The sequence below is a fragment of the Hoplias malabaricus genome, chromosome Y (assembly GCF_029633855.1).
Source record: "Hoplias malabaricus isolate fHopMal1 chromosome Y, fHopMal1.hap1, whole genome shotgun sequence".
Taxonomy (NCBI): domain Eukaryota; kingdom Metazoa; phylum Chordata; class Actinopteri; order Characiformes; family Erythrinidae; genus Hoplias; species Hoplias malabaricus.
The window spans coordinates 70,583,511-70,609,163 of NC_089820.1; the positions used below are offsets into that span (position 1 = coordinate 70,583,511).

Here is a 25,653-nt window from a genome sequence, read left to right on the forward strand (position 1 = left end):
TGACTTTATAGACCTTGCTTTGTGCACTAGTGTGCAGTAATGTTGGAACAGGAAGGGTCCATCCCCAAACTGTTCCCACAAAGTTTGGAGCATGAAATTGTCCAAAAGCTCTTGCTGAAGCATTAAGCACTAATTAAGCATTAATGCTGCATCCATTCCTAACAACTAAGATGGGCACGGCACAGCATTTGTGGGATGGGCTTTGTTATCTTGCCTATGTTCATTACAACTATAAAAATTAAGCTAATGTTAACTAGTTTGTTTCTCTTTTTTTCTCTCCCTGTGTCTGTCATTTAAGTTTAAATGCTCATTGTAGAGGAGTGAAAATGTAATTTTGTGACATCTCATTAAATTCTGAAGCAGTGGCAGCAATATGTAGTGGAAAAGCTGCGTCATTGTTCAGTAAATATTACAGCTTCAGTTGGTCACGTCTAAGCTTAACAACAGATATGGCAATAAAATTAAGTAAACGGATGAGGAGTATATCCCGTCAATGGACTTTTTTCCTCACTGATACCACAGGCAAATTCCAGGATGACAATGGAAAGATGGATCACATTGTAAATGATAATCCTCTGAGCTATAAATAAACTGGATAAACCATATTGAAATCAAAGACAATTAAAAACACATGTACCTAAACAGCAGCCACTTTACAGGAGAAGGACAAGCCCTTCTTTTAATGTAAATAATTCCAAGTGGTTTTGGTCCATCCATCATGACATTTACCAGAATGTGAAGGACAGCTGCTGTGTTCAAATGATGAAGAAAAGTCAAAATCCACAAACATATATAGATACATGTTTTTAAGGAATATATATATATATATATATATATATATATATATATGTTTTTTTCTGTGTAGATATGATTGGGATGTGTGAACTAATATATATATATTATATATATATATATATATATATATATATATATATATATAAAATCTCTTTCCTTTTCTGCTAGGTTGAGAGAATTGTTGGTAAGCGTAAAAACAAGAAAGGGAAAATGGAGTATTTAGTCCGCTGGAGAGGCTATGGTTTTGAGGGAGACACTTGGGAACCAGAGGCTAATCTGTCCAACTGCTATGAATTCATCAGTGAGTTTAATCGCCATCATAGTGACAGACAAAGTGATGGGGCAAACCTACGCTCCACACGCAGGTCTCCCAATGTGAGTCTGATTCATGCCTCCAGCAATGCACGTAAACAGATGAACAAGCCTCCTCCACATAACAGCATGAACTCACCTCTGGCAGTGTCTTCCCCAAGAATGCCTTCCAACAGTGTTACTAAACAACTGCCCCTACCACAGACGTCACTGGATAATAAGGATTCCAATTCCATATCAGAAACACAACAGCAACCTGTATTGTCCAACCAAAAGTTATTGTGCTCTGCAGAGGTCATTCTTAGCACTCCTGAGTCAGCAGATGCAGTCACTGATACAGCTACAAACTCACCTCGCAGTGCAACTGTTTTACACTGTAGTATGGACTTGACAAAGTGTGGAATTAAAATCCTAGTACCGAAAAGCCCAGTGAACAGTCGTACAGACTCTGAGGAGTCTCCAAGTGAGGCAGCACATAGCCTGGAGCAAGGTGTGCAGGAGCCTGAGAGCATTCCTCCAGAAGTGGCACTGCAAGAAAAGTCTGTGGGACTTGTATTAGGCCCAGGGCAGGAGCGGGCACGCATGGGAACTCGGCCCAGGACACAGACGTCTCTACCTCCACCTCAAGTCCCCATTACACCTGCTGATGTTCGCACGCTGAATGGGAAAGGTATGACAATACTCCTCTTTTTTTTTTTTTTTTTACAATGTTGGGGTTATAAAGGATGAATGAAATATTATGGTTATGTTTTTGCTTCCTTTCACAATTTTGGAACAGGGTTGAAGGAAACCATACAATGGCAGTTTTCCTAACCAGTGATGAGATTTAAATAAATGAAGAACCAACAATTTATGCATGGGTTGCGCGGTAATATGGTGTAACACAGTATTTAAAAATGTGCACGGTATCGCAAAATGATTGTATATACTGATGCTGTATTTATGATGTGTGTGTGTGTGTGTGTGGTATGTCAAATTTCTGTCTTTAAGAACACGGCTGAAAAGTTCATTCAGGTGCATATAAGAGAGCCACGGGAAGAGCGCTTTGGTAGCTCAGTCACTGCTGATGTGTGGAGAAAAACAAGCCAAGTAGCCCACCATAGTTGGGAGTTTAGTTCTGAATGGGATAAAAGAGAAGGGAATGAAGCTGAAAAGAAACAAAATACTCAGAAAACCCTTCAGTCGACTTTCTGCTCACAGGTTTGATGCTTTATCCTCTAAATATGTGTTTTGGGCCTAAGTTAGCTGGAAAATCATCCCCAGTAGTGCATGTTAACCGGTCAGTTATGTTTCTAAACAGTGTAGAACTGTATTTTCAAACTTTTCTGTTCCTTCGGTGCCAGTTGCTGACATTTCTGCTCTCAAACGGTTTATCAACGTGTGTGTGTGAGTGAGAGTGCGCACTGTTGGGCTGTGCTGAGGTAAACTGCACAGCGCAAACACTCAAAGCCCTTCACTCACAGATATAAGGTTGTGCAGCCCGACAGCGCACACATCCCCTTCCCAAAGTAATACTGTATACTGTGATAATATTTTGAGAAAATATGAAGGTATTAAATATTTGGATACATCTGGAAACAAACTTTGTTCTTTACACTTGCTCTCACAGATGTTTAATAAATAAAAATTCCCTACTGTATTTATAATTGTACATAATTATATACAAGCATCACACTTATTTAGAAGATGCATTTGTTTAAATTATGATAATTTTAGGGGCCTAAGGTATTTGCACAGTTCTGCGCGTACTGTGAAAGCTGCATGGAGGCAAAAAGCGTTTATTCTTGAAACAAGCTCCTATGAGATTTGGGTCATTTCAATGTCTCTATAGTCTCACTTGATGATGTCTTTTAATTTCTTTTAATGTGAGGAAAAACTTTTATTTTAAATTTTATAAATAATCAATTCAGTGCAGCATTTAAAAGAATAAATAAATTATTGATGACATAAAATGCTGATAGAACTACTAGGCTACTTCAGTATACAGGATATGGAAATGAATCATAACACCAGTTAGAAATGATAACGGTCTAGACTTTGGCCTGTGGAAATTTCCTATAACTGGACCTTACTGAATTCTAATAAAATACCCGTTAGAAATTATTTAATGGAATTTATTTTAAACAGTCCATCTTTAAATCAAAGACATTGGCACATTTAACTGGACAAATGGTTTGATATTAAGTTGCTAACACGATTTTTGATTCATTGTATAATTTTGCTTTACACACACATCTCAGTAGTGGACCATAGGTGGAGTCAAGGCAGCTAGCTCATAGTCAGTTTGCTTCCTTGCCTTGGCTTTATTTTGTCGGGCACTATGTGCCCTACCCTCACTAAGATGCTATGCCATATACTGCAGGAAATTTGAGCTGCATCTTCCACAAGGGTGGATACAATCCATCTTCAAAAAGGAAAGGTCTGATCCACAATCAATCATATGAATACCCATATGAACACCCTGCTAAAAATATCACTGTCACTATAGTGTTGAGAATGATCCACCAACTAAATACTGCTTTGGGGTGGTCCTGTGGTGGTCAAGAACACTGATAGACAGGATGAAATGGGGACTATCAAGGTATGTAAAGCAATTGATGGACTACATCCTGTAATTGTACCACTACAATATGCATGTCTATGGTAACTGGTGCTGGTAAAATTATTAGAGAAAGGAGGAGTTCATTTTAACTATGCGGCTGCTTGGTGTAAAATATTTCATAAAAATGTGTACAATCTCTTTGCACATTGTCTCCCTTGTTAGTGGTAAGATTTTCTGGACTTTGCAATAGTTAATGTAAACATTAAACATGCATTTGATTTACCTTGTACAATGTACAACAAAATGTGTGTTCCACATTTAACCCATTTGCTAATTCAATTCATTACAGCAGCAATGACTAGAGACTTTGAATTCCAGTGCCAGGCATTGAGGCTGACTGAGTCTGAATGGCTCTTCTAATGAAAACCTCACGCATGCATTGAACAGATGTGAGAGTCTCTGATCTGTGGTATAATGTAGTATATTGCCAACAACAGGTAAAAGGGTCAGTAGAAATAAATATCAAAAATGAAAAATTTACTGACATATGAACTTGATATAATATCGTACTGTAAAGGTACTGCATATATAAACTCTGTAAAACTTGGGTGGCAAAATGGAAAATGAATTATGCCAACATGCTTTCCAGTGTCGCAGTAAACGTCAAACTAAATCTGGTTGGTCCTGCAGAAAAGCTAACAAAGAGCATTCATTTGTTCATTTATTCATTCTCTCTCTTATCCAGCTTGTGCACAGGACTCCAGTGCCATTGATGGGTAGGCAAATGTAAGGAGTTTGGTTTAGCTTGTGCTGCCAATCTTTACTTAAAAGTCCCAAGCCTTATTCTGCACATGCTACAACAGTGTTTTTTCATAGACACTAGCCTGTCAACTTGTTCAAGTGAAATTCATTTGTCTTTATTTATTTGCTTCAAATGGACATTTTTGTAAGAAAGTCCTAATTTGCAAGTTTTTACATTGACAGAAAATAGTTCCTACCTCAAATTATTTATACTTTGAATATAAAATGAAGTGTAAGAAGTTCTCTTAAAATTGATCATGCGTGCACATAAAATATTTAAGCTCCTTGTTGTGGTGAAGTATATTACTGTGACATTAAACCATAATATCTGGCCACCAGATGGATCCACAACCTTAATTATTGCTGAGCAGTTAGAATGCAAACACACATATTGAGTGTGACTTAGCCTGGATTTTCACCCAATATGGACATTTGTGGTATCACCAAAATCCTAAGAACCTGGATAAGCATGACTAAGGCTGCCGATATGAACGTTTGAACAATATGAATGTTTTGAATCTCAAAAACAGTATCAATTTTAATTAAATTGTTTACATGCAAATATCTGTGGCAAATAGTGGTTAATTTAAATTTGTGTTTAACTCCCAACTGCTAGGGCATGCAGTTGTGCTCTTGTCTTTAGTCATTAGTCTTCCACCCCATTTAAAACAAGCAACTTAAAGGCATACTGCCAAGGTTAGCATTAGCAAACTTATGTAGCATTGCCCAAGTATGGCTGAATCCGAAAGACAGACTGGCTCCCACGGTGTACCGAACTGATGTGTCTGCTTATTTTGGATTCCACAGCAGTGAAGACTATAAAACTACACTTTTATATAGTACTGTGCAAATGTTTTAGGCATCCTATTTTATTTTATATATTTATTCATTTATTTATGTACAAATTCTGTTACAGATAATTAATTTAAGAATTCTGCGTTATTGAGTCAGTACAAAAACATTTTAACTGTACAAATAATAATAATGTTACAAAAAATAATCATTTTATGACTAAAGAAAGCCACATATTAAAAAAAGAGGTTACGTTCAATTAAAAAAGAAACATAATGAGTTTTTGCATGAAAAAGGTGTGACAATTCAACTTCTTAAAAGAACTGTGGCAGATTCTCAAAGACACTCAGTAAAACTACCATCTAATTTCTTTATAAAACTCTATAACCTAGGACTAATATTTAAGAAAGAAAGAAAAACAAGCAAATGGTCATCACATATAATACTGACTATATTGTTTATTAGTGTTTACTGTACATTATTGTCTTTTGCTTTTAAGTACTTGAATTATAATTGCATGTGCCTAAAACTTTTGCACTGTACATGTTCACTTGTAAATTGCTTTTTTTGTATTTATTTATTTATTTTGTATATTTATTTATTTATATATTATTTTGTATTTATTTTGTATATATTAGCGATAATGTCCGATTACATTTTATGTAAAGTAGAAATAAGGTTATGATGGATGTTACAGGAACTATGCATTTTCTTTCATTAACTACTTGAGATTGCGGAATTATGAATAGGTTTACCTACTACAGAAAAATGTGAACTCTTAAAATGCAGGATCCACAATAAGCCCACAATTCATCTCTTTACATTTTAATCAGAACAGTGGGATCTGCAGATGCCTTTATCACAATGCTTGTAACATCTAACATAATACTACTTTTTCTACAGTCTGAACCAATAAACAGTTGCGTATATTGATTAAAAACAAAATAAATAAATCAAAAGAATAAGTAAACAAATTAAGAACAAAGATATCAGTGCTGCACATGCAGATTGCAATGTTCTGATTAAATATTAGAGATGTACACACTTTATGCTTACAGTGGTTTGTTGCTTATGCTATGTCACTTTTTCTAAAAACTGCAGTATGTATCACCATGCTCGTGTTATTGTAATATGTCATATATCGTATCACCAGGTTCTTGCCAATATATAGCCCTAGCTTCTATAGAATTAAAAAATGTTTAGCATTGACTGTTGTAGTTTAGAAATGTGATGGTAAAAATTTAATGAACTATGGAACCAGATGATTAAATATTTTTTAAACAGTAACCTGTTCTAAAACTTTCCCCTCCCTGGTGGTAATCAGAGGAGGGAGAGACTTTCACATTCTTCTGACCAAATCTCATAAGTTTGGTCTTAGTGGGGCTTAAAGATAGATGGAGGTTACTGAAAACATGTTAAAATTTAAGAAGACTATTTTTGAGTGATACTACTGATGCAGGAGAAACGCCAGTGACATACAAGATAGTATCATCAGCATAGATAGAATCACACTGCTGAATTACTTTCTCTAAAGTTCTGAACAATTCCCAATTCCAATCGCTAAGTAGAATTAATTCAGACTTTGTTAATGGAGCCAACACGTTGCATAAGGGCATTAGAATACATGCAGGAGCTGGAAGTGGACAATGACACCCAACCACTGACAATAGAAATAGTGCTTAGAAAGCCTAATACTAAGAACTAGCATATCAAATTGTTTAGGAATGGACTTGGCTTGAGCAACGGAACACTGGACATCCTCTTTAATAAAAATTGTTACTCCACACTTACATGCTGGTACAAATTATAACATATTTGAAAATGTATTCTATAGTAACATAATCAGTGGGGCTCCAGACTGTGACTAAACTGGTCGCAATTGTTATCACAAATATTAATTTGCGAGTAAAATAGTTAAGTCGCCAATGGCGACAGGTGGCAGCATTTTGATTATTATTTAATTATTTACTATTTTATTACTTTTACCTAGGATGGTAAATTATATAACCTGAAATGTCCAATCACATGGACGTGTCCGACTATAAAATACACCTGCATGCTCTTAGAATTTTGACCCAAAATGTGAGAATGTGAAGTTCACCGCAAGTTAATGGGGAAAAATTGGTTTGGACTTGTCGAAGATGTATTATAATGACAAAGCTTTTGTCAAATTCAGAGAATGCATTGCAGACCATGTCAAATCTCAGACAATGAAAGAAGCCCAGAAAGCTAATTATACAGGTGCTGGTCATAAAATTAGTATATCAAGAAAAAGTTGGTTTATTTCAGTAATTATATTTGAAAAGTGAACCTTGTATATTATACTCATTCATTACACGCAGACTGAAATATTTGAAGTGTTTATTTCTTTTAATTTGATGATTGCAACTGACAAGTAATGAAAACCCAAGATTCAGTATTTCAGAAAATTAGATTATTACTTAAGATCAATTAAAAAAAAAAGGAAAAAAAAAGGATTTTTAGAAATGCTGGCCGAATGAAAAGCATGACATGTACAGCACTCAATATTTAGTTGGGGCTCTATTTGCCTGAATTACTGCAGCAATGGGCAATGCTCAGGTTTTATGAGAGCCTGGGTTGCTCTGATAGTGGCCTTCAGCAGTTCTGCATGGTTGGGTCTGGTGTGTTGCATCTTCCTTTTCACGTATTTTCTATGGGGTTAAGGTCAGGTGAGTTTGCTGGCTAAGTAAGAACAGGGATACCATGGTCCTTAAACCAGGTACAGGTAGCTTTAGCAATGTATGCAGGTGCCAAGTCCTGTTGGAATATGAAATCTGCATCTCCAAATAGTTGGTCAGCAGTAGGAAGCATGAAGTGCTCTAAAACTTCCTGGTAGACGGCTGTATTGACCTTGGACCTAAGAAGACACGGTGGACTGACACCAGCAGATGACATGGGACCCCAAACCATCACTGACTGGAAAATTTACAGTGCACCTCAAGCTATGTGGATTCTGTGCCTCTCCTCTCTTCCTCCAAACTCTGGGACCTTGATTTTCCAAAGGAAGTTTTACAAAATTTTGCAAAATTTACTTTCATCACAGAGCATAACTTTGGACCACTCAGCAGCAGTCCAGTCTTTTTTGAAGGTGAGATGCTTCTGATTCAGTCTTTTGTTCAAGAGTGGTTTGACACAAGGAATGCGACAGCTGAAACCCATGTCTTGCATATGTCTGTGCGTAGTGGTGCGTGAAGCACTGACTCCAGCTGCAGTCCATTCTTTGTGAATCTCCCCCACATCCCTATTGCTTGTACATATTTTTTTCTACCACATATTTTCCTTCCCTTCACCTCTCTATTAATATGCTTGCACACGGAGCACAAAGACAGTGCCTTTGGGACACACAGGACCAGTGTTAGCATGGGTGCCACAGGTGGAATAGGGGCAGGCTTTAGGAGATTGTAAGAAATTACAGCATGGACCCAAATGTGACTGGCTTACTTTGCTGCAGTCAATGGCATTATCATCATAATAAATGTTCCAAACCATCTCACCTGAGATAGGGTGACCATTTTACTTATTTAGCATATAAACTGGTAAAGCAGGAAGGGCCACCACTCAATGGCTATTATCTTGACAAATGGTCTTATACTTAAAGGTAACACCAAGGGCCACGACAGCTCCCGATCAACCACCATCACAAACAAAGGGAACTAGTCTAAACATAAAGGTGACTGAACTCAATTTGCATACAGACTGTATGCAACTGACATCACATCCTTCACTGGGGGAGTTTAGGTGGATGGCGGTATTTTCAATGTACTTAATTTTCGGTGTTCAGTCCAGCTCTGCTGAATTCTCGGTACATCATTGTACTGTTGATTTTCCATTTTTCCCCAAATATTGATATGTTCTGTTTTTCCTACAACTGCAAGCCATCCCCTCAAGGGATTTTCCAACACAAAATTGGGGAAGACAAGTTGGTAAGTAAAACAATTCTGTCTTTACGCTACTGATTTTAGGTATCCCCTCCTTTAAAATGATCTCGAAAATTTAATGACAGGTATAATTCTGGGTTAATCTTAAATTCAGTCATAGCAGGCGGAGTCATATGCTATATGACTCACAGTGGCACAATGGGTAGCACTGTAATCTCACATCCAAATGACATGGGTTTGATTTCCTGGTGCTCCAGTTTCCTCACATAATCCAAAGACATGCTGTGCAGGTGATCTGGAGATGCTAACTTGTCCCTGGGTGTGGGGGTGTGTGTGCGTGTGAATGTGTATGTCTGTCTATCTGTGTGTCTGCCTTGTGATGAATTAGCAGCCTGTCCAGGGTATATTCTGCCTTCTGCTCTATGAATGCTGGGATTCCCAACCCAGAAGGATTAACAGACTCCATTCAATACACACGGACATACATTGGCTGATGCAGAAACAAATGCTTGCAACGACTTTGTTCACATTGCTGTTAATGAAACAACACTTGAGGAGGCTAAAATGCATCTAAAACAGCCAAATTGTTCAGCCTTGTTGCAAATGAAAACAAAACTACAAAAACTAATCTAGGTGCTATTAAATTATCTTATACCCTTTTTGGGAAGCTCAAATGCAAAAAATGTGAACATTCTCTTTAATCATGATTTGATTAAATCAGTTGTTTCTAACTAAAGTGCAAAGTAAGAGGGCTCCAGGGCCAGGGCTGGAAATGTGAAGATTTAACAAAGCAATACTGAAAGACATACCTGGTAGTCAAAGAGGAAAGCTCCTCTTTGCTTTCTCCAAGGTACTCTGAGGCTTTGGATTACTATGTCTCTCCTCCTCTCAATACCATGAGACTGTTAGGAAATACAGACTTCTTATAAATACCACAACAATGCAAAATATAAAATAGCCCATAATAAAAACATAATAAATAACATACCTGATTCATAGCATCCAGTATTGGTCATGTCTTAGTTCTGGCCACTCCTCCCTTGGCTCTCATGAATTCAAGCAGCTGCGGTACATAGCTATCAAGCTTACCCATAAATCTCTCCTTGACATCTTGCATAGCTGGGCTGGAGCTGACCCCTTCAAGTCTACGACTTGAGAAGGTCTTGGAAATTTTTCAGCAATGAGCATCTCATTACTTTTCTTCTTTACTTCAGAAATAAATCAAGTCACTCCTCCTCTAGACTTCCTACATTCTCACCTAATGGATGAGCAGGAAGATAGTTTACCTCTGCTCTCTTTGGTTTTTTTGACATTCTTTGCTGGAGCCCCCTCACTTGCACGTTTCCTTTTTTTAATTTACGTTTAATTTAATTTACTAATTTACGTCAATCTCAGGGCAGGACACTTTTCGTCTTCTAAGCTTTGCACGATAATTGAGGCTTTGCTGTCAGATATGCGTTCCTGAAAATGATCCTGGCTCATAGAAATTTCTCAATAATAGCTTCTACTACTTGTAGTATTTGGAGACTTGTGGGATAGGCAGTGTAGTAGAAAACTGCATCCGCAAGAGCCTGCTTAATATCTGATTTGACACTTGGATATTGAAAAAGTGTTCCATGGGCATGGTACAATTTATTGGCTTCTTGAAGAATCATTTCCACATCATGGGAGAACTTTGGTATTTTGTATTTAGCTGGCCAAGGATCAGAATGGCATGCTGCAGGAAGCAGAACTGTGTCCCATGAGTTACATGGACCACTGTCATCTAAAGAGTTATGATCCTCCGGAGCTAGAGTGATGGACTGATCAGACTGCACAGAAGAAATGTTTACCTCTGATTCATCAATAGTGGTTAAGAATGACCTTGGATTCTATTTGGACAAGTTTTACTGTGTCCTTGTCCTTCATCTGTGCAGTAGTGGTAATGGTGAAAAATTTATTTCCAAAATCTTTGTCTTGGTACATGAGACAAAACTTTCCTTGAAGTTGGAATTGTTCTGTGATTACTGACTGGTGTTCTTCCACACTATCCACAATGTAAGGGTCAGTTTGCGAACATCATGCTGTTCTATTAATACTCGTAACTGTGTTGGCAGAGACATCAGCCTGTGGAAGACAGAAAACATCCCATTACTTCAAAGAAATGCTACTTCACAGTCATTTATGTTAATGTAGTAATTTGGTCAGAGAGTATGCAGAATGTGCTTAGATATACACAGAAAACTTAGTAGTAAACACTACAGTTAGTGAAGAAGAAAAATATTCTGATATACAAACTGAGTGTTTGAGGGAAATCATGTGTCCACCTGCAGTGTTATATGTAGCCAAGGAGTAGACATCAGTAAACTCTGCATGTTCAAGGATTTTGATGCTGTCTGTAGATTCTACTATAAAGCTCCTTAAATGCTCATCATACCATGCATGTTGTAACTTAACAACAAAGATTGGCATACTGTGTACAATTATTTGGATTATTTCTGCAAAATCAGGCAAACCTCTGGTTGATCCAAAGGGCAACATCATTCCAACACAATAATCAGTGCCCAAAAAGGTCACCTTGATGTCATGTTAACAGCCACTTAACTGGGAAACATTCTCACAACCAGCTCCTTAATGTTCTCTCTTAGAAACTCCACAGCCACTATAGTCATTTTAGACAGACAATGCATGTTTCAAAATATTTGAGTCATGTAGATTGTAAGCAATCATTAATTGATGCTTCCTTGCCATTGTCGTCAGGATATTTAGAAAACAACCAGTTTGCATTACAATTTTCTTGAAGAAGCTGTGTTTTCCTTCAAACCTTATTGTCCACAGAGCCACTAGTGGTCCAAAAGCAGTAATAAGCCACGGGTAGTGCTCTAATGGTGCTTTGGAATGAGCTTTTCATGTAGAAACATCTCCAAAAATCTGTATCGGTGCTCACCAATGTTGCTGTCAAGGTATCCTATGCTCTCATCTGTATGGACTGGAGCCATAACAAGCTCCACAATGTCCTTTAAAATCATCAAAAGCTGCCATAATTTTGTCATCTTCAGGTATTTTGTCTCCAATCATAAAAGCATATCATAAAAGCAATCATAAATCTGCAACAAGCACCAGTTTTCATGTGCGTTGCCTCCTATGCTTTTCCTAGATGCAAAATTTAATGGAACAAATTGTGGGCAGTTCAATTTGTCGTTCCACTTGTAGGGAAACTCTCTGATGAACCTATTCAAGTCAAGAGAAAAATAGCTCTTCTTGATTGAGCTGTTAAAGCATAGTGCCAACTCCAATAGTCCCCTCAAACAAATCATGCAAAACATCTGGTGGGTAACCTGAAGTGGCATGAAAATTCAGTTTGTCAGAAATGGCACACTGTCTTTTTACTCCACAATAATGTATCTGATCATTCTTAGCCAATGCTGCTTCAACATGCAGAGTATGATTATGCCTTCTCCTTACAGGAAACACCCCCATTCTTGATCCTGAATTTTGGAATGTTCTCCAATACAGAAACAACAAAAGTGTGTTCCAATAAAGCTTTTGACAAAACCCACCAATTGAATGAGCTCCAAGATTATCGGCCACCGCACAGAATACAATACCCTTGAGGGTTTTACCCAGACTTGGTAAAATAAATTCCATCATCTTCCAAGCGTTTCAAATCTGTGAGTAGGTGCTCTAGGACTTTAGGGTATCCATATTTCTTCACAGCATCTGCCTTAGCAAGTATAGCTAGATAAGTAGATGTCAGAGAAGATTGTGATATAGCAGGAATGTCTCCAAACACCCAGTGAACCGCAGTGATTTCTTGCGGGATGTCCCCAGAGGGAAGTATACTTCGAAATCATCAACATAGACTGAGTGTGAGAGTTTCAAGTGTTGTCCAGATAAATTATTTTCTTTTAAGTGTGAGCCATCATGGAAGGACTTGTATTTTGACGAAAAAACAGAATCCTGTCTGATCTTGAACAACATCTCTTGAATATCTCTTTTGGTAAGAAGCTGTGAAAGTAGCTGCAAAATTGGTACATACTGGAATGGGTTAATTTTTATTTTTTTGCCCTGTCATCAAGTATGTATTCAACTTGCTCAATAATAGAAAAAAAGTCCTTTTAGAAAGCTACCTTTTTTTTTTTATAAGATGTTCTGAAAGGTCTGCCTGTCCTTAAAGCTGCACATATAGGGTTTAACTGGCAAATATTTTCTGCTAATTCTGATGTAACAGGATTATCGATGTTGCAGTCATGCTTTCTGTGCTTAAGACAATTTCTTTAATAACTTGAACAGATGCTGATGATGTAATGAAATTAAGCTCCTCTACAATTTCATTAATGCAAATGTTAGACACATCGGAAATCCCCTCCAATTTAAGAAAGAGGCAACCCAGTCTTTCAATAATTGATTTGTTCAAGTCCTCTTCTTCTTCATAGACAGATTCAGAATAAGTTTCTTTTTCAACAGAGTCACTTCTTTAGGTGTCTGACATGGATACTCAGGAAAAACATGTTTTAATATCTTGAAATGAATGAAGATTGTTTCCTGCTTTTATGTGATGCAAAAGTTGTGTATAAATTTGTGCTATTATCACAATTTTTAAAAATGCAAGCCACAGGTTTATGTATTTTGACATGGCCTCCCAAGTGCTCAAAATATTGCTTCTCTGAGTGAAAGCTACATGATTTGCACACAAGACACATAAAGGACAAGACTTGTCCTGACTCCTCTGACTGTGGGTGATATCTGCACAGATGTGAACGAAGGGCATTCCATGTCTTGAATGTATAGGGGCAATCAGAATGGAGACAGGGTATTGCCTGATTTCGCCCACAATGGCCATGTTTTAATCTTTAGTGTTTTAACAATTCTAATCGTTTTGATGTTGTAAAGTTGCATGTTTTGCACAGCCACTTCATTTGAAAAATGCTATATGAATGACGGCTGTAATTTAGTGACTTGACTCTGCTGATTCTTTTTAACTGCTCTCTTTTGGAAGAACCCAAGGTCTCCGTATTTAGTTCTCTTTTGCCAATCTTTTTATTAGTTGGTCATCACTTCTGTTTTTAAAGATTACACCCACATTCTTTGCCCTCTTTTTCTTGCTTATGAGTTTCAATTATTCATTTGTGCCTGAAAAAATATGTAAACAAAATCACATTTCAGTTTAAGATAATAGATTTACCATGCATAATATGTATGCGGGGTCCAATAATAATTCATATCAATATGATGCGCTCTGCTGATAGTTAATCTGGTATTTGTTTTCTTTGATTTGTGACGTAAAAATACTAATGTCTACACTAACAGTTTAATATCACAAAATCCCATTAAGTGTCATTCGCACCTAAGTCTCTAAGTCCTGCAATGCTTCCTACCTGGTTGAAATATAAACAGGATTTCTCGTAAAATTCAACAGTTTGAGAACTAATTTTAGATTGGCGTTATTGCTTTCAACACGTGCCTATCCAGCCAGCAAGTTCATGTCGCGCCGTGGATAAAAGCAAGCCTAGCTCGCAGTCTTTTGTGACTGACTTCTCAGCTGTAGCAGCCTCTTGCGATGGTAGACGACGATGCTGGTTGTTGTAGTAATGTTGCTTGAGTTTTGGTCGGGTTAGAGCAGCAGAGAGAAAAACAAGTAAATAAAAACCACCGTTTTTGTTTTTGATTGCGGCCGCTGCAACTAATAAGAAAAAATTGTTGTCGGGAGCACTTGAAGAAACGTGAACATTTCTGCCAAATGTTTATTAAATAAAATACTCATTTATATACAAACTGTCTGCTGTATTGGAATAAGTATGCACCTAGCATTGTCTGCTGGAAGCAGGAAAGAGACGTTCTTCTTCAGAAAAAGCCAGAGTCATTTCTCTCTCCAGCCTGAGTCATTTCCAAAGGTGTGAAAAATAGTGTGTGAAGTGAAGTGAAGAAGGGCCGTGTCATTCCAAGTATAAGAGAAGTTAGTTTGTGAACAACAATTTAAGTGGAATCTTTCTTTCATAAACTCAGGGTCGATACCTTTCTGGAATCATTTAATATGGGAATAATTATTTATTGGACTTGATCCAATATGCAAGCTGGTATGAGTGTTCACCTTACTTTAAAAGTGTCTGTTAGCTAGGAAATATTGTTATCAAAGGAAATTTTTAGGGGTAGTTACCCATGCAAATACTTTTAAATAATCGTTGCCTTAGTGATCATTTCTGGATAAGCAGAGTGTTGCTATATAGTTGAGCTAACTACTAAGAACAATGATTTAACCTAACTAGTGGGTATAAGTCTCTTCAGCATTGAATGTGAGCGTTGTCACTTTAGATTACAGAAGAAACAAAGAAAAATAGATTTTCAGAAAAAAATTAAAATTTTAAAGCAGTACTGTGTGTGCTGACTGCATCACCCCCCTTTTGAATAGTTTGTTCTGGTTTAATGAATTAGCTGTGCATAGCAACGGACACGATACACAAGTTGGAATGGAGTATAATGCTTAAAGTAGACATTAGAATTGTACTTCTATATTGATTATACCATGGATTACTTTATCAGTTGGACGCAATGTGAGTACAGATGAAAGTTCTTTGGATGTTTTTTTTTTTTTTTTTTTTTTTTTTTAAATACCCAGTTGTGGAAGCTGACGATTAATACCATTAAAGGTATTCTGGGTGTCTGCTGCTTTTTATGACTTAACAAGGGTGGTGTTGTTCCCTACAAGTCCCATGGTGATTTGGTGAGGTTCCATCTGGTTATGGTGAACCCGTTTGAAGTCAGCGCTTTGCTATCAGTTATTCACATTCCTGGATACACGATGAATGGTGAGGAAAAGATTTAGGACCCTGTGTGGGTCTGACCCATGTTGCAGGAGCTTATGAGCTTGTTTCTCACTTTTCATGGACCTTTGGTCCAGTTTAACCGGGTTGTACTTTTGCAACTTGTCCCCCCTTTTCAGCCTGTCACAGAACACATTTTGGTCATAACCATTTTTGCATCCCTTTTTGCTGTTTTCCAGCCTTGGTTGGCTGACTGCAAATGCGGCTCTGAGGAGTTTTGCAAACTGTCCCTATACTGTTGTGTGTTGCATGTATTTTGCTGGACTATGTGATGTTTTGTTTTAGTCCCTTTTTGTCCTGCACTTGGGAATTGAATGGGATCAAAATCACATTGGATGTTTTTGTGGTTACTCTGGTTTGTCAGGACGTTTAATTTATCTCTTTCCGGAGGCCATTTGGGATCCGAATGGGTGTTAGAAAAAACAACTGTTATTTTTTGGACAGTCATTTGTTCATCATGAGCTGAGATCCTCTGGCTTATGGCATACTTTATGACTGTTGGAGTGTGAAAGGTGTTGATAGTCTCTGTGGGCCTGGTGTTTAGATGACAGGACTGAGCTTCAAGGTTATGTGAGTGTGAGATGGGCAGGGGTTTGTGAACCTGGGCCCAGATCTTCAAACAATTGAAGTAAATCAGTGGTTCAAGCCTGTTGAGCAGGTCCTTGCCAATGAGGAAAGGAATGTTTTCGATAGGAGACACACATACTGGGTGAACCAGACTTATGGGCCCTATTGTTATGAGCACTCTTGCCACAGACTTTATTTTGATACCAGTGTATAAATAAGGCACAACTTGGAGGGAACAGCTTTCTCCGTGTGGCATGATGTGCTGCAGCCCACACTTCATCAAAGAGCGTGGATGACATCAGAGTGATGTCTGATGCAGTGTCCAAGAGAGATTCTTGTATAAGCTTCTTTTCCAGGACTGTGGTCAGGTGAAATCTACAGGCACCCCCGTTTTCTTTTAAATGGCCCAGGAACTGTGGTGCATGTGGATCACCATAAACAACCATGACATTTACAGGAGTCTGATTTTCTCTAAGCCAATAAGATGGAGCATGCTTTGGGCAATGATTCAGCCATAGTAGCTTCTTATAGCTCCATAGGGGAAGGCTGAGTATAACGACTGAAATTTTGTGGCATTTCTGGCCATTGGTTTAAAGTTTGCTGGTCTTTTAAAAAGCCTCTGAGTGCTAAGTCACACATCTGTTTGCTAGTCAAGCAACCCCTAGATAGCAACTGGTATTGGGATGGAGATTTAGGACAAAGTGTTTTGAAGTACAATTCCATTTGTGGGTCATTTCGGGGCCCGAAATAAACTTGTCTAAGGGGATGATATTACTGATGGGCTGACTCCTGTCTTTGTTGTTTAACTTGCAGTGCTGTCGTCAGTCCTGTCTGTAACAGCTGATTGGAGAACTCCTTCTCCAAAGTGTCACAGAGCACATCATGTTGTTTCCTGACATAGGTTGCCGTTCAATGAAACTGGTGACTTCCCTGCTGGATGTCATTCTGATCAGGTAGATTCTGTCATCTACTGTGGCTCCGGGGAACCTTTGCAAAAAGAAAATTAAATATTTTAGGTACAAATAGATTTCATTTGAGCCATCCAGCTTTGGCTCAAAGCACGTTATGTGATGTGCAATTCTGTCCAGGTCCCTTTAGGAGGGAGTCTGGTACTGTACTAAGGACTCGGGCTCACTTGAAGAAACGTGAACATTTCTGCCAAATATTTATTAAATACTCGTGTTTATATACAAACTGTCTGCTGTATTGGAATAAGTATGCCCCAAGCATTGTCTGCTGGAAGCAGGAGAGAGATGTTTTTTAGAAAAAGCCAGAGTCATTTCTTTCTCCAGCCTGAGTCATTTCCAAAGGTGTAAAAAAGTGTGTGAAGTGAAGGGAAGAAGGGCCGTGTCAGTTTGCGCCACTGGGTTTTTAGCCAGAGTTTAGAAAACCTGCCTTGAATACCTGATTGATCCTCAGGGGTTGAGGATTGGAGCATCCCTTGCTCCTGATGGGCTATTTCCTGTACCTTGGTAGTGACATCACATAAAATTTATGACACTTGCCAAGACAAAGTCTTGAAGACGATCCCTGTTGAATGAATATCCCAGGATTCTGAATCATATATTTGCAATATAAAAGATTGTATGTTAACACAAACTAATATCATTAAGACAAACCATGTTTTACATAATTCTTAACCAAATAGCACATCCATCCATCCATTATCTGTAACCGCTTATCCAATTTAGGGTCGCGGGGGGTCCAGAGCCTACCTGGAATCACCGGGCGCAAGGCGGGAGTACACCCTGGAGGGGACGCCAGTCCTTCACAGGGCAACACAGACACATTCACTCACACACTCACATCTACGGACACTTTCGAGTCGCCAATCCACCTGCAACGTGTGTTTTTGGACTGTGAGAGGAAACCGGAGCACCCGGAGGAAACCCACGTGGACACGGGGAGAACACACCAACTCCTCACAGACAGTCACCCGGAGCGGGAATCGAACCCACAACCTCCAAGCCCCTGGAGCTGTGTGACTGCGACACTACCTGCTGTTTAGTAATATTTATATATAAGGCTTTTCTGAAGTATCTTTATAATAGCCACAAATTAAGTAATAGTGTGAATTTTACCCAAAATTACATTTTGCCATTGAGGTCTAAATTATATTATGTACATGTTATACAATAAATTATATTTACCGACCCTGACGACTACTGTGCCTTGCACAGAGTGGTTGCTGGGAAGTTAAATGCCAAGTAGTTTATTAACTTTAAGGTTACAACATACAATAGCACAGGGTACTATGTTTTCACAGAGAGTGTATATAAGTAGTTTATACATCTTAAGCATAAGATAATCACGTTAAGATTCTGCAAGCTTAGATTCCTTAGAGACATCCCAGTTTGAAATACAAGATGAGGGACAGAATGTTTTGTTCTGATAAAGCACTGACCTCGAACTGACCTGACATACACTTAGTTTCTGAGTTCTGTTGACAATTAGAAATGAATATACAGACAAAACAAGCAGACAGGGTCTTTCAACAGAGACATGTAAAATAATTCCATTGCACTAATTTAAAATTGGCTAGGCTGAAAGTTAAACAGCAAGTCTAGAAGTCTGTCAGTTGTCAAAGGAAAACTTGGATGGAAGGAGAAATTAAAATGAACTAAAACAAATTCCTACTGTACCTGAGAGACCAGTGAAGAGTTTAGGTAGATGGTATAATGCAGTGCTAAACGATGCAGAGCAAGAAATAAAAACTGAATTTGTGAAGGGTATTAATAGCACTGGTATATCATGTCTGCCAGGGTGGTTGAAATTGTGGTGCCTGCAGTTTGGCTTACTGCCTCATATTAGATGGCAGTTTGACGTTTCGATCACAGAAATAGAGTGAATGGAAAGGGTTAAGAACAAGGCTATAAGGAAGTGGCTAGGGGTGCCACAGTGTTTAAGTAGTGTGCCATGCTATGGTAGAGGGGTACTGGTTCTACCACTCAACATTATTTGAGTATTTAAATGTGCAAAAGTAAGTCACAAGATGATTTTGTCAGGATTGAAGTATGCAGTGGTTAAAGCAGCAGCGCCAGTCACAAAAGCAGGCAGGGAGTGGAACCAACAAGTGGCATTGCAGGTAGCCAGGGTGTATTAAGTTGTATTAAGTTTTTGCTTGTAGCAACTTATGATGTTCAAGAGGAAGATGAGACACCAGACCCAACAATGCAGATGAGTTGAAAGCAACTTGGGCCTCCATAACACCCCAGCATGCCATGCCACAGTAATTCATGCAAAAGGAGCCCCAACCAGGTAGAGTGCATATACTGTACAGTACTTTTTTTTTGTACAGTACATCATTTTTTTTTATTCGTCATATATAATATTGTAATTTTCTGAGATAATGACTTTTGGATTTTCACTGTCTGTAAGCCATACTTATCATCATAAATACAAATATACGCTTGATATGAGTTTCACATTTTTAATTGAATTACTGAAATAACATTTTGATGAAATTCTAGTTCAGGGGTCAGTAACATTTACCACTCAAAAAGCCATTTGGACCTGTTTCACACAGTAAAGAAAACACTGGGAGCCACAAAACCCTTTTGAAATTTTAAATGAAATAACACTGCATATAACAGGGTTTTTTTGCCTTTGTGCTATGTAAAAACAAACTATACTGTGTTACATTTATGAAATCAATGAACGACTGCAGAGAAAATGAAATAACATTTCTGCATGCAACAAAACATTTTAACTCAGAAAAAAAGACGTTGGGTTGAAGGTTAAGTAAAATACTCAATGTCTATTTGAGTCCTTGTAGTAATGGAAAAAAAAACGGCGAACTTAAATTATCCACTGGCAGCAAACAAAAATGCTGTCCTCTCTCTATGCGTGCCATCATCCTTTAACTGGCGCCGTGCAGTCAGCTGTCAACCTGAATAATAAAATGTCTATTTCACTGAACAATGAAAAATATGAATATATGCAAAATAATAGGCAATTAAAATACTGATCATAATTGGTCAATGTGATTTCTGCTCCTGAACCTCAGTGCACAGCGTCTGCACATCGGGGCTGTATGCTGTCACCTTCAGACACTTTTCTTTTCTTTGAATTCTTCATAGTTAGCCTACCTGCAGTCAAAAAGTTCAAGAAACCGCACACTGGCGGGTGTCGCACATTGGAAGTTGTGACGTGTATTAAGAGCGACAAAAATATTTTAAATATTAAAATATTTTAGATGTTACAAGATCGCCATAACCTTCATAGAATTACATTTTGAAAATGAACGAACTAAAATAAAATACATTTTAATTAAATACTCATTAATTATTTTCAAAAGCTGAGCCACATCAGAGGGATCAAAGGGCTGCATGCAGTTGCCGACCCCTGTTCTAGTTCTACAGGTGCATCTCAATAAAATAGAATATAATTTTAGGCAGTTTTTGATGCAAAAATACAAACAATTAATTATGCTTCACATGATTATTTAGTGCTACAACTAATATTAGGAACTATTATTATAATGTTGTAAACTTGTCTTCTGGTGGTTTCAAAGTGAAGAGAGGAGACCAGTTTGTATATATGCTGTTTATTGAGTGCTCTGGTTGAACCTCAGACTGATCTGATGGTCTGTAAGAGGCACACATCTTTATACCCCATTTTACAAACTTACACATGGATTGATCATTAACTAAACAGGATCTGCCAGGAACTGTCGTAACAACCTAGGCCATAAACATCATCTGAGTTCCTGGTACACTGTCGTAAAGTTAACAGCTGTTCTTATCAGAGGTGTTAAAGACAGGGAATGTGTGATCTCTAAAACAGTCCAAATGTTACAGGAGAAATGGTATAATTCAGATAAAGGAAAAAACAATATAACATTCCTCCCTCTTGTATGTAAAAGAAAACATACACACAATAAACTAAATAAAAAATAAACAAAACAAATTCTTTTTCATATTCCTAAGTGGAATAGGCCTCATTTCTTTCCTAATGCATCTTACATTAGATATAATTGTTAGTTGATATTGGCATAGGATCTAACAAAATTGATTCTGTTTTAATTTGTGCTACATGTAATCTGTGATTTTTGTTAGTGACACAAATAATACAACAACGTATTATGAAATATAATAAAATAACCACAGAAATTGTGACAAAAATTAGCACCATATCACGACCCAACCTACACCATGATCCAAACCAAGTGGTAAGCAAATTTGTTTTAGTTCATCTATATGGTTGAGACAGTCACGTAAACCCTCTATATCTTTGATATATTCATTTAAACCACATCGGAGCAACATTTAGGCCCAATGATCTTGCAATTACCACCTTGTTGCGCTAGGATATAGTCCACAACAACTCTATTTTGAAGTATCATTAGACGATGTGATTGTAATGTAGTGGAAATGATACCTAAAGTCTGAGTAGTATCATTGGCAAATGTTTCAACCTTATGGGCTAGAACATGTATTTTATCCAAAGCTATAATTACACCATAGTTTAGAATTAGTGCACCTAGAAATCTGTTCAAAAATGTTTGGCTGCATGTAAGATGTTCGATACAAGTATTTGGGTCACTGCCTGCCATAAAAGAAGAACTGAGAGGATGATTTAGATTTTCTGTGAGGGTCTGAACTTGATATATAACTGGAAATTAACCTTCATTTAATACAAAGGTAAAAGTGGCATCAATATCTAGGATTGGAGCCATCAACAAATATATTTCATTGTTTAATGTTTGGTTGTTCTTCTGGAGATGCTGGAACAAAGCTTGCTTCCCTTTGTTTGGTGGCATAAATGTTAAAGTACCATTTGTGAAAAGTTTAGCATTTAACGGTACAGAGTATCTGGTATTGGCGAAAGCTTCACTGTTTTTGTACCATGTACAATCTTGTTTCTGACAATTTACAGGGCCACATGCTTTTGGGACGTCTAGAAAAATATCATTATTCAGTGTACTTGCAGTAATAAAAATAATGTGATTTCCTGAACTCACATTATTTGCAGACTGGACCTGAGTAAAAGGTTGTGGTCTCATTGCTGGTAGAATAGTACATCGGCAATTAAACCTGGCTTGGCAGTTTACTAAATGCAGTGCTTCCACATAACCAATATGTTCATGTGGGAGCAGGGATATGACAAAATTTATTAACTGTTAGCCAGTTTATCCATAGACCTCTCTTGTGAATGCAATCACTTATTGTTTCAGCTGTGAAGACAGCTGATTGGTGTTGATAAGTGTTACTCAGTTGATTTAATTGCATAACAAACTCACATAATGGTTTTGGAATTTATCCTAAAAATTGTGACATTAGAATTACTTTCTACACACCAGGGGAACATAAAAGGAGTAATTATGTAAGTTACATTATGAGCTGGAGCATATAACTGATTACAAGTTTGTAAACCTGGTGTACAACACTGTGTGGTTCATGGTTGTGTAATGTTATGACGGGAACTAATGTTAACTAATGGGATGTTTGTGTGAAGCAGAGCACATGTATCGCATTCAGAAATTGCATGTGCAGTCCAGGCTATACCAGCAGATATACTGACTGGGTGAGGGATGCAGACATTTTGTCCTGGGAATAATGTCTGTCTTGTTGAATTGAATAAAGTCTGAAATACATTTTCCTCATCTGAGGTGGGAAATGCAGCACATGTATTCCATACAGTTAGTGGAAGAAACAACGGTTCCATTTTCATTCCTGTCATCTTCCTTGATTAACTATGCTGGATTATCAGGAACGGTGAGATGAACACATCCATGCAGAAATCTCCAAGGGAGTGTCATTTCATCCACTGTTGTTTTTCACTTTACCTAGAAGGTACAAAAACAAAAAGACTTGGCAGTATCATGTTGGCTGTATATAAACTTAACATTTTGAAGAACATCACTTCACTATTGCATTGAGTGTCACCACGTCTTACCCTACCTAACACTAGGCTCCTAAGATAATGGCTGGAAGTGTGGAATGCTAATCACAGGGTGAAAAGAGGGTGACTTCAGTTTGGGTGTGGCCCCTGTAGTCTACATGTATACAGTTCTTCCCAAAGCTCTCCCAGCTAGTTCACTCGTCTGTCCCTAGTTAAGTGGTAACACTACTTTGCAATGTGACACGTGTGTCCAAGCTTTTCTCCCTTGACACAATACTGCAGCATCTGTTACTAAAAGCACTTGGAATGGGCCTTTCTATTTTGCCTCATATGGACCAGCTGTGTGAGCCCGGAAGGCTCATTCCAAGCATCTTTAACACGGTGTTGAGCAGAATGTACAGAATTTGTGAGCTGCTTACAGTATATTAATAAGGCAGCTGATGTAAGATGCGTATCTGCCTGTCTAAGATCAATTCTTCCTGGTAGAGACATGGCACGTCCTGAAATGATTTCATATGGACTCAAACCAATTTTGCGTGTAGGTAAGGCTCTGATGCTACACAATACAGCAGGTAGTGCATCCACCCAAGAAACCCCACTTTGGTGTAGTTTTGACAAACGCTGCTTATATTTTTGTTCTGTCGTTCCACCTGACCAGATGCTTGAGGTCTGTACGGACAGTGGATCTTCCATATAACCTGCAACATTTTCTTCACTTCCTGCACTACTTTTCCTGTGAAGTGTGTTCCTTGGTCAGACTCTATGTAGTCAGGCAAAGCCCAACGTGGAATATAGTCTTGGACCAGAACCTTGGCTGTGTGCAAAGCAGTTTCCTTCTTGGTTGGATAAGCTTGTATCCAACGTGAAAATTTATCAACCACAATCAACACATCTTGCTTTCCCTGACAGGGAAGTAGTGTGATGTAATTAACTTGCAGATGTGGGAATGGTCCTGGGGGTACCATTGTGTGCACAGCAGGTGTGGAGATACCCGCCGCTGTATTGTTCGACTGACACAATATACACTGCCGCACTACCTCAGATGCATGGGAGCGGAATTTGGGATTCCAGCATGCTGTGGACACCCACATGTCCTAAACTATAAATTTGCTGAGCCAAGTATGGTAATAGTGCCTCAGATGCTACATACTTCACTCCCTTTGTCCAAAACCCACTGGAATCAAGACACGCACCTTTATCCATCCAAGACCACACTTCAATAGCAGGAGTATCACAGTACATTTGCATTAGTGATGAACGCACAGTTTGTAAACTAGTGTCATTAGTTTTTGTAGCAGCCACTGTCACTGCTGGTAATTTCCCTGCAGCCTTTGCTGCTGCATCAGCCATGGCATTACCTCGTGCTTCATCTGTGTCAGAGGAATTGTGAGCTTTTACTTTAACAACTGCAAGTTCTGTTGGAAGCCCATTAGCTGACATGACATCAGAAACCAAAAAGGCATGTTTCATAGGGGTACCAGCAGCTGTCAGAAAACCATGACGACACCAAATATGGCCAAAATCATGAATGACACCAAATGCATACCTGGAGTCCATATGAATTGTTTCAGTTAGACCTGAAGCTAGCATACAAGCATTGGCTAAGGCCACCAGTTCAGCAGCTTGGGCAGAAAAATGATCAGGGAGACGACCCTGAGCTATTACTGCATGTGGCGAGCAGACAGCACATCCAACATGTTTACAGCCATTCAGAATCTGTGCTGAACCATCAGTAAACAAAATCAAATCAGGATTTTCCAATGGAATTTCAGAAATATCCATGTGTGGACTGTGTGACAAAACAACACAGTCATGATCATCTTCACCCTCATTACAAATATCGGAGAATGCAGTCATCACTAATGATGAGGGATTAGTGATCTGTGCCCTTTCCAGGCAAATGTTAGGAGCTGTGAGTGCAGAAAGCCAGTTACCCCATGTCTGAGTAGTAACTGTAATTACACGAGCAGAAAACAATAGAGACTTAACAGCATGTGGACAACGCACTTTGAGTGATTGTGATAAGACCACTGGAGTACACATAGAAACAGCTAAGTATGTTTCTTGCACGGCATGCAAACATGGACCAAACCCAATTGCATTTATATCCAATTTAGCTGAACAATACTTTACAGGCCGTAACTGACCACCATGATCTTGCATGAGGCATGCTGTCATAAACCATTATTTTCATGAATATACAATGTGAAGTGCAGATCAGGTTGAACAAAACCTAATGCTGGGGCAGATGTCAGAGCATCCTTAAGCTCTTTAATTGCTATTTCAGCCGTGTTGGAAATCT

At 38.2% G+C, this 25,653-nt stretch overlaps 1 protein-coding gene across 1 annotated transcript in view; it reads left to right on the forward strand.

The window, feature by feature from the left end:
* Positions 1 to 25,653, forward strand: part of LOC136678612 (chromodomain Y-like protein) — a 105,281-nt gene that overhangs the window by 26,267 nt on the left and 53,361 nt on the right. Inside the window, exon 2 of the mRNA XM_066656662.1 lies at positions 964 to 1,777. Within this exon, the coding sequence (XP_066512759.1) occupies positions 964 to 1,777 (814 nt within the window). The remainder of the gene's footprint in view (positions 1 to 963; positions 1,778 to 25,653) is intronic.